The 18037-nt window shown below is 53.4% G+C and overlaps 7 protein-coding genes across 7 annotated transcripts; 3 read left to right on the forward strand and 4 right to left on the reverse strand.

The window, feature by feature from the left end:
- Positions 1 to 623: 623 nt before the first annotated feature.
- On the forward strand, positions 624 to 4713 carry Asppvi_001462 (U6 snRNP complex subunit PRP24; the record flags this gene model as incomplete). Its single annotated transcript, XM_043297757.1, has 4 exons — positions 624 to 3203; positions 3258 to 3485; positions 3536 to 3892; positions 3946 to 4713. 4 exons carry the CDS (start codon positions 624 to 626, stop codon positions 4711 to 4713), a joined length of 3933 nt encoding a protein of 1310 aa, XP_043153692.1.
- Positions 4714 to 6135: 1422 nt separating this feature from the next.
- Positions 6136 to 6924, forward strand: Asppvi_001463 (uncharacterized protein; the record flags this gene model as incomplete). Its single annotated transcript, XM_043297758.1, has 4 exons — positions 6136 to 6235; positions 6292 to 6353; positions 6412 to 6696; positions 6751 to 6924. The coding sequence occupies 4 exons, from the start codon at positions 6136 to 6138 to the stop codon at positions 6922 to 6924; spliced, it is 621 nt and encodes a 206-aa protein (XP_043153693.1).
- Positions 6925 to 7088: 164 nt separating this feature from the next.
- On the reverse strand, positions 7089 to 8018 carry Asppvi_001464 (putative pathogenicity factor; the record flags this gene model as incomplete). The annotated part of the gene is made up of 1 exon (XM_043297759.1): positions 7089 to 8018. One exon carries the CDS (start codon positions 8016 to 8018, stop codon positions 7089 to 7091), a length of 930 nt encoding a protein of 309 aa, XP_043153694.1.
- A 289-nt stretch (positions 8019 to 8307) lies between these two features.
- Asppvi_001465 (uncharacterized protein) lies at positions 8308 to 10966 on the reverse strand (the record flags this gene model as incomplete). The annotated part of the gene is made up of 2 exons (XM_043297760.1): positions 8308 to 10684; positions 10737 to 10966. The coding sequence occupies 2 exons, from the start codon at positions 10964 to 10966 to the stop codon at positions 8308 to 8310; spliced, it is 2607 nt and encodes an 868-aa protein (XP_043153695.1).
- A 2121-nt stretch (positions 10967 to 13087) lies between these two features.
- On the reverse strand, positions 13088 to 14056 carry Asppvi_001466 (undecaprenyl diphosphate synthase family protein; the record flags this gene model as incomplete). The annotated part of the gene is made up of 2 exons (XM_043297761.1): positions 13088 to 13774; positions 13865 to 14056. The coding sequence occupies 2 exons, from the start codon at positions 14054 to 14056 to the stop codon at positions 13088 to 13090; spliced, it is 879 nt and encodes a 292-aa protein (XP_043153696.1).
- Positions 14057 to 14799: 743 nt separating this feature from the next.
- On the reverse strand, positions 14800 to 15348 carry Asppvi_001467 (uncharacterized protein; the record flags this gene model as incomplete). Its single annotated transcript, XM_043297762.1, has 1 exon — positions 14800 to 15348. The coding sequence occupies one exon, from the start codon at positions 15346 to 15348 to the stop codon at positions 14800 to 14802; it is 549 nt and encodes a 182-aa protein (XP_043153697.1).
- A 1044-nt stretch (positions 15349 to 16392) lies between these two features.
- Positions 16393 to 18021, forward strand: Asppvi_001468 (snoRNA-binding rRNA-processing protein UTP15; the record flags this gene model as incomplete). The annotated part of the gene is made up of 1 exon (XM_043297763.1): positions 16393 to 18021. The coding sequence occupies one exon, from the start codon at positions 16393 to 16395 to the stop codon at positions 18019 to 18021; it is 1629 nt and encodes a 542-aa protein (XP_043153698.1).
- Positions 18022 to 18037: the final 16 nt, after the last annotated feature.

Consider the following 18037-nt stretch of genomic DNA (forward strand, 5'->3'; position numbering starts at 1 on the left):
TCTTTTCTGCTGCCCTGCGCTTTTCTCGACCTCTTTCTTGTCGCCTGTCCTTTTGTAGGTCTCTATTTCCCCATATTTTCCCGTCATCGTGACCGCCGCTTACCCGCTTTTAGCTCTCGACCTGGATAGCTTGGTCCCCCTCCTCTCTCCCCTTCGGCTTTCTCGCTCTCCCCGATCGTTCCATTTTCCGTCCCAGAAATCCTTGTCGTCTCTATCCTCAAGCATCAACATATACAGTCGACAATCAACTACTCAAAAGGGAAAACAAACGGAGAGAACCGAAACAAGGGGAAATTTACTCACGTGGAGGGAAGCATCCTCGGTCCTGACCTCTTCATTCGCGCAGTTCTTTTCCTTTGTGGTTTCAACTTTTCCGCACCGCTTGAAAGGACCGACAAAAGTCCTGCTACCTGAGTCGCGATCGAGGCTCTGGCCAAAGCAGGAATGGACTCGTTGATGAGGCTATCATCAGTTATCCTCTAAAATTCGAATCCATTTCGTTCTTTTCTTCCTCTTCTTTTTTCGTGAGGTTTGCGTCCGCGCCGGCGCGTTAGCTGGCGACTTCCATTTGAACTTCGCCTTCCTCTACCATCATTAAAGCCTTGGGTAAAAAAATTTACACTATGGATATAAACTCACTTCTTTCGCCAGACTCGAATCCTCAATCTGGGCGTTCAACCCCTGGAAACGGATCGATGTCTGCCAACAATGCTTCTGCCGCGACCTCACGTCCACCGAATAAGCCGCTACGGAAAGGTCGCACAACTTCCGCACGGCCAGCCATGACTTCATCTCCTCTTGCGCATCACGTATATGCCCCTTCGCAATTAAACGACCCTTCCCCGCCGGCGACGAGTAGTCCAAGTGCTGGTCCGAGCATGGGAGGAGGAAATGGCACGCCTCTGTCCGCTGATCTGCCTCCATCCCGACAAGCATCCACGCCAGGCATGGATACCCTCGCAGATTTGGCGTCAATGCAACATCATCAGCCCCAGCGTTCCAATAACTCCATTTTGCGGGGTACCGAGTCCTATGAAAGCCAACTGTCGCCATCCACGATGTACCCTCACGTCAACCCGATCTCTCACAATACGCCTACTCCCAGAACTTCATTTGACATCGCAATGTCGGAGGGTCCGAGGGAAGGCGCTGCTCGGAGGAATTATGCTGACACTTCTTTGCGGCCCGATGCTCAAAGGATGGCGACGGAGCTCTTCGCCCAGATTCAAGACAATCCGCATATTTACGAGGCGCACGTGAATTTTATCCGCCTGCTGCACGAGGGCTTTGTCAACCATGTTTACCCGCCTAATAATCCGGAAATCCACGGCGACCCACGAAAATACGATCTCCTTAGGGATATGCGCACTGCACGGGAGGAGATGGACAAGCTCTTCGCCATGGGTGAGGATCTCTGGGCAGAGTGGATCCAGGACGAGAGTATGTTGGCGCAATCGGTTGAGGAACGCATCGCGGTGATGGAACTCTGCCAGCGATCGATCGAGGAGGAGTACGGTAGTACCAAGCTATGGACCATCTACGGTGAATGGGTACTATACCTCTACAACTCTGCAAACGGGGACACTGGTTCGAACCAGTGGTCCGAGGAGGACAAGCTGGTCGGTCGTGAGGTCTTTACMTGGCAATCAGTTTTGGATGTGTGGCAGCGAGGTGCCGAGGCAACTCGATGGAGGATTCACGATAGCCATCTGGTCTGGGATCGATTTCTGGATCTGCAAGTCCAGGACCTTTCTCGTCGCCCATCGCAAGAACGTGCCAGTCAGGTGAAGAGCTTCTTCGATGTCCGATTGCAAACCCCGCATGCTACCTGGGACCAGACCTTCCAGGCTTTTTCGGGATTCGTGTCGACATACTACAACGCAAACTACGAGGAAATCATGGCTGACACGGCGGGCCGACTTGCTACGCCAATCAAAGAGAAGTACAACGCGCGGGAGCATTTAGAGATCAAGTTGCGCAATGCCGTCGATGCTGGGGAGTTTGGCCTGGAGTGGGCGGTGTACTCGGAGTACATTGAATGGGAAGTGAGCCGACACCGGCGGAAACGCCAGTCGAATTTCGACCTTGTGAACGCCATCTACCAGCGTGCAGTCCTACGTTTCCCGACAGACTCCAACCTCTGGGAGGACTACGTCATGTACCTCATCGACCAGAATACGCACGGTAACGCGAGAGCGACCACAATACCGACGCTCGAAAGAGCCACCAGGCATTGCCCATGCTCTGGCACCCTTTGGTCGCAGTACCTCCTAAGCTCCGAGCGGGAAGGACAATCTTTCCAGAAGATCGCTGACATCAAACACAAAGCCACAAGTACTGGCTTGCTGGACGCCGGTGGTATGGAGGAGGTACTGAAAGTCCATACCGCCTGGTGCAGCTACCTTCGTCGGCGCGCCTTTCTTTCAGATGCGACCGATGAGGACCTGGATGTTGCTGAGGTTGGCATCCGATCCGCCATCGAAAGTGTTCAGGAACTCGGTGAGAAGAAGTACGGTCGCTCATACCAGGGTGATCCGCTGTTCCGTCTCGAACGCATCTACATCCGTTACCTGAGCGAAAGCGGCAGTTGGGACAGTGCACGCGAAACCTTCAAGGGGCTCGTTGGTCGCCGTGGCAATAGTTACGAATTCTGGCTCACCTACTACCATTGGGAGCTGATCTCGTGGAGCAAATTTGTGCAGGGAGAAGCGACGGCGGATGCCGCTCGGCGGACTCCCAACCCCAGCTTTGCAACCGCCGTGTTGAAACAGGCCATCAAGCGGACAGACCTGGATTGGCCCGAGAAGATCATGCAGGTCTACGTCGCGCATTGTGAAGATTACGAGGATTCGGACGAACTCCAACAGGCTGTACTGGAGACCAGGAAAGCCATGAAGGCCATCAACGCACGGCGAGAAAAGGAGGCTAGAGAAGCGGCAGCATTGCAGCAACAGCAGGCGACGGCGGCCGATCTTGCATCTCAAGCAGAGAAGCGTAAGCGCGAGGATGACACTGGAGTAAATGGCTTTCCCAGCAGTAAGAAGGCCCGTGCCGAGGAGCCAGCACCAGCACCAGCACCAGCACCCACTGCGGCGCAACCTGAGCCTGTCGCACTCCGGCGCGACCGCGAAAATGCCACAGTGGTTGTCAAGAATTTGCCACACCATATTACTGAACACCGAGTGCGACAGTTCTTCCGTCATGTAAGTTTTCCCCTGGTTTCCGCTTGTCTTCACTTCCTCATCTAACGTGGATAGTGCGGGACAATCAATGGCTTGAACATGCTGCCCGGCGATGATGGAAACTCCGAGACCGCCATCATTGAGTTCGAAACAAGAGAGGAAGCTCTTGTGGCTCAGACTCGCGATCAGAAGTTGCTTGACGATAACGCTATTGAGGTTCATCTTGGTTCCGGATCCACCTTGTTCGTTACGAACTTCCCGTCGACAGCCGATGAAAGTTATATCCGAAATCTGTTCCGCGAGGTAGGCACCTGCCCGACAGCTCCATGTAATGCGACACTAACCAGTCTTAGTACGGCGAGATTATCGATATACGCTTCCCATCTCTCAAATACAACACTCATCGACGATTCTGCTACGTGCAGTTCAAATCATCTGGGGATGCCCATAACGCGACCAAGCTGAATGGCACCCGGGTTGGAAGTGATCTCAACCTGGTAGTCAAGATCTCAGATCCGTCGCGTAGAGAGGACCGTCATGGACCTGTTTACGAAGGGCGGGAGATCCATATTTCCAACATTGACTGGAAAGCCAATGAGGTTGACCTTAAGGAAGTGTTCCAAAAGTATGGCACAATCGAGACGGTGCGGATTCCAAGAAAGGTCGATGGTGGCAGTAAAGGGTTTGGTTATATTGTCTTCTCCACCAAAGTATGTTTCCTGGCCATCCGGCTACTGAGTTCCACAGCTAATCTCTCGAATAGGAGGAGGCAGAAGCCGCCCTTGCCATGCATGAACAGGAATTCCGCTCGCGTCCGCTACAAGTCCGAATCTCGACCCCCCAAGGTGCTAAGCGAACTGCAACCACTATCGTGAGCCGCGTCMGAGCATCACAATCCCCTGCAGCCGAGGTGAATGGGACCAAAGCGCCATCAGTCGAGCCTGAAGGCGCAGCTAAGGAGCGCTCGGCGCGGACCCTGGGGCTCATGAACGTTCCTGACACGGTGAATGATGCGCGGATCCGTGCACTGGTGGAGCCTTATGGACCGCTCATCAAAATCGTCTTGCGCCCCGATCATCAAGGGGCTATTGTCGAATTTGCGGATGTTAACCATGCCGGCAAGGCTTCGCTCGAACTTGAAGGACAGGAAATTGCTCCGGGTCGAAGATTGCATGTGGGCACGGTTTCGGAAATGCTGAAGCAGTCAGCGGAGAAGAAGGCGGGCCCCGGTCAGGCGACAAAGTCGAAGGAGAAGGCCACATTCCTCCAGCCGACCGGTCCGATCAAACGTCCTGTGCAACCCGGTCAGCGCGGTGGCCGAAGAGGTGGATTGGGGGTGAAGCGGGTCAGCATTCCATCGACAGCCTCGCAGGGGGGAAGCACGAAAGCCGAAGAAGGCGCCAAAAGCGCGACGACGATGACGACCACGAATGTGACGACAGAAAGCAGCGCTCACCCAGTTGGCGGTGAGAAGACGAGGAAGAGTAATGATGATTTCCGTGCCATGATCCAGCGGAATCGAGGCGAATGAGAGTAAACACTGTGCGCGGCGCTTCGGATTGTAATGACCGGGTTGGCGTTTTTCCCCTTTCTCCTTCCATTGATGTCCCTCTTCTGGACGGTCCGCTGCCATGTTGACCCGAGCGGAAGAGTTCCTTCTGCTCTCGTGACGGTTTCCTTGATCATGCCATTCTACGCCCCGCCTGATGGAAAGGCGCGCGATGCTCTTTTGGCGTCTGTAGATTACCATTACACTTCTTTTCCTGCGTTTCCTTTTTGTTTCTTGTCTGCGTCGACATGTTGTCCACCTAATGATTCTTCTTCTTGTACCTGACCGTTGACCGGGGATGTACCGCAGTCATATGCGGGCTGGGGGATGGCTGCTGATAATACTGCCTCTGCTATGACTTGGACTTGTTGTTTCATGACTGAGTGGCAGGCAACATTATATGATCAATTGAAAGACATAGCTATCTCTGTCATACAGAACTTTCCTCAGTATAGCGCAACTGTATACAACTGTATACCTGGCATCCTTGAAGATTAATTCATCTGTTTCCCGCAATCCGCTACGCTATGCAACCCCCGCAATGACGGACGCTTTGACCGACCCGATAAGCCTGTTTAGAGTGACTGGACTGTCTGAGACCAGCCGTTCCCCGTATTCCTACTATTATTCTGCGACAGACCGCAAGATTATACGCGAGTCTAGATCAGGTAGAAAGAGAGATGATTGGACGGGAATTGGGAATGATAATGGCGCGGTTGATCGGCGGGTCATTCGGACAGAGGAATTTAGTTTGGAGGAGTGCATGACCATTGACCAGCATAAGTGGGATATATCTTAATTAATCAGGGAGTAGGTAGTACTGTATACATACCTGGCTACGGTTGCGGTGATTCCTGTCGAATGATAAGAGGCGACCGAGTGGGATGGTCGTACTTTTGTGTAATAATAATGTTACCTATGACGCTGCCTTGATATATGCCTGCTTCCAAGCCACATCGACTATCGGGGAGTTTCCTCAACTGCCACCGTTTCCACTTTCTTCCATCATTTGAACGACCGCATACCAAGTCCTGTCTTTTCATTACTATTGTTAGTGTTATTTCCTAGATAATCCTGTCATACTCACAAATTGAATTGTCGATATCAGAGCTGGATTCCCCACCTCGCTCATCTCATCCTGCCTGATCGTCTTGTTTCACCACGTAACCGTCTTTTGGGTTCCAGCTTCGACACTCGAGCCCTTCTTCTCAATCAATACTATCAGTCATTCTTGTCGCATCGACTTACTCACCTCTACACCATAAACCAGTTGAGTAACAACCCTCGCTGCCGGTCAGTGAGCGTTGACCCTCCCCTTGCGACCACCACGGCAGTGTCGTCATCGCCCGCTGCCCTTGCTACACTATCCTCCTTGGCCAGGTCAATTCGACCGCGTACGCAGGAATGGATTTCCATCTCGTCCCTCGAGGAACAGACAAGAATTACACAGGATTCTTGACAAAAACCATCGTCTACTCCTCCACCTTAGTTTTATTTCTTGCTGGTACTTTCGATCTCATGCATTACGCTGGCGACTGGTTGGAAGCTAACATACCACAGCATTCGGCCTGACGATCTCATCCATCGTCGTCCCGAAATGGGTCAGCTATCATAGCGAAAAGGTGGGCATACAATCTTGCGGGTTTGAAGACAGGCTGGATTGGACTGACTTCTGGCTAGTTCCACTACTCCTACGGCCTCCACCGTCGCTGCTCCTCCCTCACCAACGTCTGCGAGAGCTTCCCCCAGCGCGAAGACTGCCATGGCGAAGACCGGTACTTTTGCTCCATGTGGCGGACCGTCGGGTTCCTGATGTCGTTTGCCGTTGTGCTGGAGGGGATGAGCGTGGTTTCGTATCTGATTGTCCTGTCGGGCGGGAAACGGCTGCGCGAGTCGGGGTGGAAGGTGCTGAGTCTGCTGATTATCCTGTCTGCGCTTGTGCAGGCAGCGAGTATGTCGATTGTCGTAAGTCCTTATCTCAAATCCTCGTTCGTTCCGTAGTTGACACGGGCACGACAGGCATACTTGTTTGACAATGAGGACCGCTTCTTTGTCGGCTGGCGGCTGGGCGAGTCCTGGATTTATTGCACCGTCAGCTGGTGCGTGAGTCTTTTCTGCGCGATGGCCATGATACTTGCAGGGAATAGTCTTCCGTCAGAGGGGGGTTATGAGTTGATTCCGGATCATTCGTGACTGAATGTTGTATTTGTTGATTTCTGAGACTCATCTAGCAGCAGGGCTCGCCAAGTCGTTATTATTTACTTTTACGTTGTGGGCTTTTGATACTTTGCGGCGTTGTGTACTACAGCCTACAGGCGTCACGATTAATGCTAATGAAGAACGCATCCATTACTGGATCACCTTTGTGCCTTTTGCACCGCTCCCTTCCTACTCACCCTTGACATCTTTCTTGTGCCCTCCCCATCCTCATTAGCCTGCTCTAAAACCCACTCCCGAAACGTCGGCAGAATCTCAATATCGGGAAACAACACCTGCTCTTGACTTTTGGTGTTTGTCTTTTGCATCTGGCAACGCTGATGCTGCTCCGTCAGATCCGCACGAATCCGCTCAACAATGGCCCGGATCTCAGCAAACGACTTCCCAGGCCCTGTCTCGGCGCGCAACCACTCGGGAACAGGACACGCTTTGATCCGCGGCTTGCGTCTCTGTCTTCTTTTCCTTCCATCGTCTGATGACTCTTCCTCCTCTGCATCTCCATGCTCCTCCTCATCATCCCCAGAAACATACGCAGAGGTAGAAGCAGAGGTCGTATTCCGTCTTGCACGCTTCAAACCCAACCCATCCACACCCTCACCCTCACCCACCCGCTCCTTAGTACCGGACTGCTGCAAAGAAGAAGAGGATGAGGACGAAGAAACCCTCACAACCTCCCTCCTCCTGAGCACCACCTCAAAACTCTCTACCCCGCCCCAAGCCTCCATGCGCGCCAGACTATCAAGCAACAGATCGCACTGCGTAAACGGCCATGCGCGCGCCCGGTACCGCGCCCGCTGGTAGTGCTTGCGGCAGTAGTGGACCCAGACGTGGGACGGGAAGAGCTTCGTGGCGGTCTTGTTGCGGCCGAAGATGTGGGAGATTAGTTTGCGGGGGTGGGTCCCGCCCTTGCCGGAGGCGTTGGCGTTGCCTGAGGGAGAGGTGGAGGTTGTGCAGGGGTGGGTGAATTCGCAGGGGGGTTCTGTTTCTTTTTCTTTTTCTTGTCTTGGAGTGGGATGGGGGGATCGTTTGGATGGTTTTGCTTTGGGTTTGGGTGTTGGTTTGGGGGCCATGGTTGGTGGATGCATTGGAATGGGAAGAGGAAGTGGGTGGGATATGTTATATACGTTATTGGGTCGTTGTCTATCCCATTGTTGTAGACATTATAGATGAATATGTCTCAGATGACATGTGATAAAGAATTGTTTGATCATGTATTCACTAGCTACAAGCAGTAATGGGCACAAGACGCGATTCCTACATGCGTAAATCAACCAACGCCATATTGTTGCAATTTGTCCATATGCTCTGCAAATTGTCCGTATGCTCGCAATTTATCCGTTGCTCTCGTAAAGTCCATAATCACATAGCGTAGCCGGTCGTTATCGTCTTGGGAACGTATTTTCGCGGCGCTCGGACGACGCTACATCCCACAGACCCTAGGTCAATGCTGTTCAGCTCCCGACTGAGTGCATCCATGCCCGTGGCGCCACCCATAACGGGGTAGCTTGGGCCCGCTGGAGGTGCAATGGGTACTTTGGCCGGGATGGGTGGCCCGACATTGACGGGCGCGTACAGGCTAGAAACGGAGTGCGAGGAGCGCGCACTCGGCGCTGGCGAGACAGACTTTCGGTGAGAAGATCGCGGCCGTGCCGAGTCAGTCGCGCTATAGTTTCGTCCATGTCCATATCCTCCGTACTCCTGGCGACCACGCTCCGGGTACTCCGCACCAGGCGATGTCCCGGATGTCCCGCTGGACCGGGGTCGCGCTCCCGCAACGTCCCTGGCGGAAGGATGCTTGAAGCGGAGAATCACCTCGGGCTTTCTGTTCTTGCGCTCCGGTTCTGGCGCCCAAGTCTCAGAAGGAAGATGATCCGAGGGATCGATCTCGCGCCCATCGTCACCGATGATAGGTCCTGAGGTATCGGGCTTCATCTCATTGAGCCGGGCCGCCTGCATTGCCTGCGCGACTGTCTCATACGCTGGTGCTGTGTCGCGGGTGACGGCAGACCGCGCCGCGTTTGGATTCAGCGCATCGTACGAGTCTGGCGAGAAGGGGATCTGAGACACCTGGCGTTCCGCCGTGGAGGGTGGTCGCGGACTAACCGACTTGCGCCGCGGGACGATGCGAGATTCGGAACTGACAGACTTCCTAAGAATCAAGGAACCACGGGGATCGGTGTCGTTAGGGTAAGGTAGTGAAGCAGGCTTCGATTCGGTAGTCTGGATCATGGCGTCCTCTTCGAAGAAGCTACGCCGCCGGTTCGCTTGGCTTTCGTGTACAGCACGGGCAGCCTCCACCTCGGCAATGGCCGGGTCAAAGCCGGCGACCAGGCTGCGCGGCACCGATGGATTCTTCATACGAGGGTGGTCCTGTAGGCGGTTCCCGTGCGACGGGCGGAGCGGCTGGAGCGCGGTCATATCGTTGGTATTGCGGGGGGACGGTGCAAACTCTGGAGAGTAAGCCTTGTACGAGGAAGCTGGTGACGGTACTAACTGTTGACTCGGCTGGACCAGGCCTGACCGATGGGCTGGGGGCGGAGGTGGAGGTCCCTCCTCTTCTTCGTCGTCCACGCGGGGCTGCATTGCTGCATATTCCGGGTGGAAGTTCTCGTGTGCAATGGAATTGCGATGCCTGCTCGCTACCGAGTTGCTGTGCAGACGGTAGTGGTGTTCCGGTTCCGGGACCGGAGCAGGAGCGCCATGCGCGTAATCCACGGGGGAGTGATTATACGATCTCGTAGATGAATGAGGGGAGTATTGAGCAACTTCGTGTCCATGACGTTGAGCGTCTCCCTCATATCCGTACTGTTCTGGCACAGGGAATTGGCGGTTGCTGTGATGGCTGGTGGGGCGAGAAGTCGATTCGTATGCATGTCTTGGGTGCATGTCCGGCCCTGGTTGGGACTGGTACTCTGGTCTGCTCGTTGGCATAGAGCGGTAATCCGGAGCCGGTCCATTGCCATAGCTGGAACGCGGTCGTGCATGTTGCCGATTGTCATAGGCATCAGGTCTCTCACGGTACGGATAGCTCTCTTCCTGTGGAGATCGCCTTAGAGGTGCTGGTGCGGGATGGACCGGGGCCGCGTGATTCCACTCTCGATGAAAGTCGTCAGGCGTGTCATACACCTTTGCTGGGGGCGGAGGCTGCGACGCGGACGCATATGCATCGTACGGAGCCTCAGGTGTTTGCCTTTGCGAATAGCGCATGTGATCGGCGCCATTCATGGCAGGCACGGAATGAGCATGTTCGTGATGAACTGGTCTCACTGGAGCAGGGTGATACGGCAAAGGCGCCGAGGGAGTCTTTTCGGGGGGCCCCGGACGCGCGGGAGTCGAGGCGGTAGGGTCGCTAGGAAGCGGCCGTCTCTTGACCTTCTCGAGCTGGCGAGGGCCCGACAGAGAAGACGAGGAGCTGACAGGAGCGGCCGGGGTCGTTCTCGAACCACTGCTCTTGGCATGGACCTTTTCGGCGGCTTGCATTCGCCGTTCAATCACCGCCTCGTCTTCTGGCCTGGTATCGTAGTAAGTCATCTCGATGCGAACTTCACCAGCATACTTTCCTCGGCACTGCAGCGGATGCCATTGGTCGCTCTGGCTCCCTCCGGGGATGATCAAATCTTTCAGATCGATCCAGGTTTCGCCGATCAGGTCGGTCTTTTTGTCATCGTTGAATATCGATACCTTCAGTCGGAAGTAGTCGGGCGATTCGTGCACTGTGAATCGAAGMTCATGGTCCCTGAATCGAGATTAGCTTTGGCTCGACCGCTCAAGGGAAAATAGGGCGATACCATTTCGGCGTCTGCCCTCCTCGCAGGTCAGTCTCTGTTTTCTTGGCTTCCTTCCCTAACCGCGCAGCACAGTATGGATTCTGTTTCCCCATAGTCTTTCTATTCGGCAGATTCTTCGCACGGTCAATGACGGCGACCAGCGTGCCGATTGCGGGACCATCCACCGACATGTCAGCATAGATGCCAGCCGCATGGTTGATATTGGTTATCCTGGGTAGTTTCGACGCCATGATGGCACCTTTCTCTCCGAAAGAGAGTTCACTCCAGGGACAGGATTGAATGGGATTTAGAAAAGCTATATGACCATCAATTGACGGAAGACTGTGTAGTGGTTCTGTGACTGAGGGGCTTAGTGAAGGTCAAGAGAGTGTTGATCAATCGGAAGCAAAGATTGTAGACCAATGCTGCAGGTTGGAAATTAAGGAAAAAAAGAAAGAAGCCAAGCGAGAAGCGGATGATAAACGAGCAAGTCACCTCTCGCTTGACTTGCGAATGATGCAGGAGAGAAGAGAGGAAAGATGAAGAAGAGCTGACAGGGAAAGTGGAGGAGGAGGAGGACGAAGGGCAGCCAAAACAAGGCGATAAGCAAAAGCGGGCACGATCGCGATAACCCATACGTCGTAATCCGCCGACCACGTCTGTGATTGGTTGGGTCGATGTACTGGGAGGCTGGGAGGAGGCTGGTAGTAATCTATCTGGGAGATATGATTGGCGGAGGGAAGCTGTTCCTGCATGAAATTCCGATCTGAATACAGCCTTACGGTATTTTAGCCCTGCTTCCAATTCCCAGCCACAATCGACACTGACATGTCTCACGCCAGCCAGCTCGTACTGACCACCTCGAAAAGGAGGATCCTATTCTCTGTACGGAGTAATAAAGGAATTTATATCCGTAGCAGACTATGCTTATAATCCAATGTTTCTGACTTAGGATTGTATGGAGTGTAGAGACAGGGAGACTGTTCCAGATGCTGACGATCATCGGCCAGACTGAGACAGCAATAATACCTAATACCTGACTGTTACCAGTTCCACATGAGTTCTCCACAATGATCGCCTTGCAGCCTTTGGGCACATAAATCCACCTTATAGAAACAACAACAACAGTCCTAACCACAAAGCTTTACTCGACCAGACTTTCAGTCTATCCATATTATACGAGATCATGAACGAGAAGATCAAAGATACGAGGCAGCCCGGTCATCTTCCGAATATACTCATATGCCAGTATACGCAAGCTGACGGACGCAATTAGAACCAGAATCTTGCTGCCTGTCCAACTCCATCCCACAGCCACAACACAGTGGATTCGACTCGGCACGTTAACTGAAGAAATTATATTGCCTGATCAGTGTCTGCTCCGCTATCCTTAAACATGCGGGGCCGGTTGGGTATGATTCCGCATGAATCGAGCCTTGTGCGCCGTCGGGCCATGCTTGGCCGTCGCGTTACTTGTTTTGCAGAGACTATATATGGACTACGCCATGGAAAGATATCGGGTAAGAGGCTTAGTCTTGACCGGAAGCGTCATCGAGATTTGTAGAGAAGAGGTAGGTCAGTTCTGGAGCCATCTATTTCCAATTTCAACTTTCAGACTGAAAGTCTTCTCTGTCGACTTTGAACACCTCCTGCTTGGCAGTGGTGGAGTATGCGTGGAATGTTATGTGTCATGCTCAATCCGCATGACAGGACAAGCCTGCCTTGTTCATCTATGTAAGGGATATGTCAAATGCACTCTGCTGGAATGACAACGGATCCTCCGGGAATTAATCTTAAACGTACCTCCTGCTACGAGACAGTGGATCAATAATCTGTCAACTGAGATGCTACACTTTGCACTTGAACCATATGAAATAGGGTAGGAAGATGAAGATCTCCCGCTGCCTATCTGTCTGACAAGGATATAAACTAAGCTATGCTCAGATTAAACTGAAGAGTATAAGGAACTTAGAAGGCAGACACAAAAAAACTTGATAGCCCGAATATGCGCACTGCCCCTGAAACAAGTACGCATATCATTTGCTTCTTTGCCATCCCACTGTGCCACAACCAATATGGATATAATTGCTTTTCTTCACCGATCTATGGGTATTCAGCAAATAGTTTTGAGCAATAACTTTCTGTGGTTTCAATAGCAAGCTCATAAAGTCTGGCATGCCCCTTCTTATGCTTTTTGGTGGCTTCCCAACGCCGGCGCTCATGATTCCCACCATGAAAAGGTCAACTGCAGCTTTGGGACTTGAATTGGCTGCACAATTTGGGCTCGGAAGAAATAATGACGAAATTGAAGTCGTGATGGTAAATAGTAATGAGCTTAGAGTAATAGCACTACGCTTGCTTGTGGTGAAAGGTCATACAGTCAGCAGGAAACAATAGCAAGACAGGGCACTCAGAAACGAAAAGAGAAGCGGCAAGGCACAAGCAACTGGCGAGAATGAAACAGAGGAGCTGGCCATGACCTGCGAGCCAGCTATAGCTAAATCGCTGCTCCTTCTGGTGGACATTTCCATTCTTTTCATTCTCTGCCATCTCAGCAACACCATAAACTGCTCCCAGGCCCCAAACTCCGGCCACGTCGCATCCACGATCTGAATCCGAGTATCCTCGTGGCACTGCCAGAGCAGAAAGTCACTCAGTCGATACACCCCCGACGATCGGACCACGAGGTCCACAGGCGGATTGTCCGCCGAATCCATCTTGTCCGATAGCGAATGTGCCGTGACGGCTCTCTGAGGATACTCCTCCACGCATCGTCGCATGGCTCTTGTCATCTCGTCACGGGACGTGTACGCCATACATAAGTTCAAAATCGATTTCCCTTTCCGCGTCGCTTCAACCGCCTTCTCGATTGTGTCCTGAGTCTGTTCGTCCAACATCTCTAAGCGGCGCAAGACCCGAATCGAAAAATCGAACTGCTCCGCCAATCCGCCGGGAGCAGAATACATGACCATTTGCTCTCGGAGTAGAGCCAGGATGGTCTCGACTTGGTCCTTTGGTTGCTTGAAGTTTTCGATGCTGAACGCATATAGCGTGATTGCCTTGATCCCGGCGTTTTAGCTGATTTCCAGAACCTTCAGCAGTCAGTCAGGACACTGCTTCAAATCTAGGCATTGGTCCTGGCGCATTACCTTTTTCATTGCTGCCCCCCCGAGTTTATGCCCTTGCTCAATTGACATACCGTGCGCTCGCGCGAATTGTCGATTCCCGTCCATCATGAATGCGATGTGTTGGGGGATCGGACCTTGTCGGGCGATGTTCATCAACAGGTCTCGAGTCCAGTTCGAGTTCAACGCCTTCTTCATCATGGACTCTATATACATCGTTGCGGCAGAGCAGCTATCTTGCACTCTTGCTGCTTGAAAGGACTGAAGACGCAAGAAATTGTGCTGGTGTGTTTAGAATAAAAGCCACTGCGAAAGAAGAAGATTATTGTGCCCTCTACAAGTATGCTAGTACGCTAATGCTATTATACAGGTCAACTGGAATACAGAAACCAGAAAAGGCAATATGAAGGCATCTTGTCTCCTTAGTCTCGAATTAGACATGTCCAATGCAGACGTGTCAGGAGCAGTCTCTTTGACCGTAGCCTCATAGGTGCACTATCATTCCCACTTCGCGGCTAGAAATGCTTGTCTGGAAGCTGGACACCTTTTAGCTCGGTGGAAAAAGCAAAGGTGTTCTCGTCAATAGCTCCAGGTGGCGTCTGACTCGGAGCTTGACTGATCCTCTATTTATTGATGATCAACTTGTCACACCGCTTATGCAGCCATGATCCACCTACTCCGTACAGCCGGCACTCTCCAGAGACAAAGCTCTGATCAGCGCTTCTGAATCCCGTCAAGCTTGGAACCACGTCATATTACTTGAACCTAGATTCCTGGATTGACAGAAATTGCCGCTCATCACGCTGAGTTGTTCAACTACCGATGTATATTCAAATAGTCCAGTGCACAGGTTACAAGCTGTCAATTAAATTATATTGTGGGGAATCTCAATATCCACAATTCCGACGACATCCTCCAGACCCTTCAGCTCCCGATGAGCCCTATCCACCAACCCCGGCTCAGTTCTTCTCGCAGTTCTCGGCGAATCCCCGGAAATGTGCCGGGACCGTCTCCTCCCAGAAGGCCGGGTCCGAAAAGACGTCATACTGCAGTTGGCAATTCGTCGTCAGAACCGGCCACAGGCTCGAGGCGTTGTCCAGCATGACCCTCCACACGTTTGCCTTGAGGCATTTGCCCAGGGACTGCAACTCGGAGGCATTCATGGCACACAGGTCGACCTCTCCGGCTGCGCATTGCGTCCGGGCCACGTTGAGAATGCTGTCCATACCGCTGGTGTAGGCGGAGCTCAGCTGCGGCGCGCCCCTGTTGGAGGTTTCGGTTTCGATCATGGAAACGCCCAGGTTGCGCAGGTTGGGCTCGTACTCGGACAGCTTGACTTTGCAGCCTTTGTTGCACATCTCTTGCTGAACGTGGCCGAAAAAGCCCTCGACGTCGACGCTTTGGATGACGGATGGGAATTTCAGGCAGGCTGTGGAGGGGAGGCTGACGGCTGATGCGAGGCCAGCGCTCATGGCGAGGGTGACGAGGGCAGGGACGGAGAAATGCATGATGATGATGGTCTGGCAACGCCTGCAATGCAAATGCAGAATGTATTGATGAGGATGAGATGCACGGCTGCAGTTGTCCACGGGGGAAGGGAGGACGTATTTATATTCGCTCTCTAGAAGCTAGGTAGGTCTATTGATTCCCACACCGATTCTAATCTGGGCAGCGAATATGCCATATTGGGATGGGTAAGCCACATAGTGACATGTACAAGCTCCCGCATAGATCGACATCTACTATTGAAGGCAAAAGACACCTTGAGAGGGAATGACAGACCATATGCGTGGTATCTCGCATCCCATTGAACTGGAAACCCTTACAGATTAGACAGATCAGAGCTGAGTCGATTGATATTTGCTTTTATTTTCTGAGCTGGCTCATTGGCCGTGCAAGCCACTTCTGCAGTATTGACTGTGTTTGTCTTACTGCTTATGGCAATTCGGGAGTTCAAATATGTCGTATAGAATGCAGCTAGTCGGCGGAAGCACCACCTCTAGGCAATTTGATCACTAGTTCTGTGATCCACCTTGGATGGCACTTGAATAGAGTCAATCTGCTCGTGTCCTCGATCATTGCGCTGACTCGTTCATTCGCTAGCAAGTCGTCTGGAGCTGTAGATCTTCGTATAAGATTTCCCTTCGCCACTATGTCACCAGAATTTGGGTAGGCAGTATCCAACTGGCTCGAAGCCCCAAAGAATTAATACACTTCCAATAGTTGTGCTTATCTGTAGAAATGGATTATGGGCATCTGCTATTAGAATTAGGGCTTCCGTTTGGTGCCTCAGGCAGGCAAAATATAAAATACCGGAGATGTATTAATACACCGCCCAATACACATTGAATACAGATAAATTACTAGTGGTATCTGCCAATCAGCGTTGCGATAGAACTTTTTTTGATGTGATAAAAAAACTTCAAGATCATCACCAGCTTCAACCACCACAGCTTTACCACCCCGCACCAGTCACTGACGAACGAGTATTCTCTCAACTCATTGAGATTCTGATATTGTTTCCGAGCGATAATTAGACTACGGAAGCAGCCATGGCTGCCCCCGTCCTCCCCCTCCAGCAGGTCAAGCTGCCTGCAATGCCCTCGACCCGCTTGACGCCCGAGCAGCAGTACTGGAAGACCTTTAAGAATCCGCTCCTCATTCCCTCTCCCGCCAACGGCCCCATCAATCTCATCACGCAGCCCGCCGCCCCCTCGTCCGCCTCCGCCTTTCCATCCCTCACACAGCCGCCCGACGTCTTCACCGTGACGACCGGCGCCCGCGTGCAGATCTACTCCATCCGCACCCGCAAACTCCTCCGCACAATCACTCGCTTCGACGATACCGTGCGCGGCACCGACGTGCGGCCCGACGGCCGGGTAGTAGTGACGGGCGACGACACAGGCACAGTGCAGGTCTTCGACGTCGCGTCGCGGGCGATCCTGAAGACGTGGAAGGACCACCGGCAGCCGGTGTGGGTGACCAAGTTCTCGCCGAGCGACCCGACCTCGGTGATGAGCGCCAGCGACGACCGGACGGTGCGGCTGTGGGATCTGCCGAGCGAGAGCAGCGCGCGGACGTTCCTGGGACATACGGACTATGTGCGCAGCGGGGCGTTCATGCCTGGCTCGCTGGCGGCGTCTGGGCTGGTAGTGTCGGGGAGTTACGACCGGACGGTGCGGCTGTGGGATCCACGGGTGGAGAACCGGGCGGCGATGACGTTCAAGATGGCGGCGCCGATTGAGAGCGTGTTGCCCATGCCGACGGGGACGACGCTGCTGGCTTCGGCGGAGAATAAGATTGCCGTGCTGGATATTGTGGCGGGGAAGCCGCTGCATATGATTCAGAGCCACCAGAAAACGGTGACGGCGCTGGCGTTGGCGTCGAACGGGGAGAGGCTGCTTAGTGGTGCGTTGGACGGGCACATGAAGGTGTTTGAGACGACCGGGTGGAACGTGGTTTCGGGCTCGAAGTACCCGTCTCCGATCCTGTCGCTGCAGGTTATCACGTCTGGTGTCGCGCGGGAGGACAAGCACATCGCCGTGGGCATGCAGTCTGGCCTGTTATCGATCAAGACCCGGTTGTCGGGCCAGCAGAAGATCCGGGAGCGCGAACGACGCAAGGAGATGCAGGCGTTGCTGGAGGGCAAGCTGGAAGAGCACGACCGGAAGGTTGCCAAGCAGCAGAAGTTGCGCGGATCGGGCTGGGAGAAGCGACTGCGCGGACGGGATTTCATCGGCGAAGGCGTGGAAATCGTGATCGAAGGCCAGGACAAGAAGAAGCGCAAGAAGGAGCAGACGTGGGAGTACGACCTGCGCAAGGCGCGGTACTCGGCGGCGCTGGACCAGGTGCTGGCGGCGAGCGACAAGACGGCGCAGCTGACGCTGTTCACGGCGCTTCGGCACCGCTCCGCGCTGCGGGCTGCGCTGCAGGGCCGCGACGAGGAGACGCTGCAGCCGGTGCTGCAGTGGGTGCACAAGAACATCACGGAGCCGCGGCTGGTGACGCTGTGCGTGGAGGTCGCCATGAACTTGTTGGACATCTACTCGGGGAACCTGGGACAATCGGCGCAGATCGACAAGATGGTGGAGCGGCTGCATCGACGGGTGCGCGAGGAGGTGGAAATGGCGCACCAAGCGTGTCAGACCAAGGGGATGCTGGATATGTTGCAGGCAGTTTAGCAGCACTTCGTTCACT

Source organism: Aspergillus pseudoviridinutans (assembly GCF_018340605.1).
Source record: "Aspergillus pseudoviridinutans IFM 55266 DNA, scaffold_1, whole genome shotgun sequence".
In the NCBI taxonomy this organism is placed as follows: domain Eukaryota; kingdom Fungi; phylum Ascomycota; class Eurotiomycetes; order Eurotiales; family Aspergillaceae; genus Aspergillus; species Aspergillus pseudoviridinutans.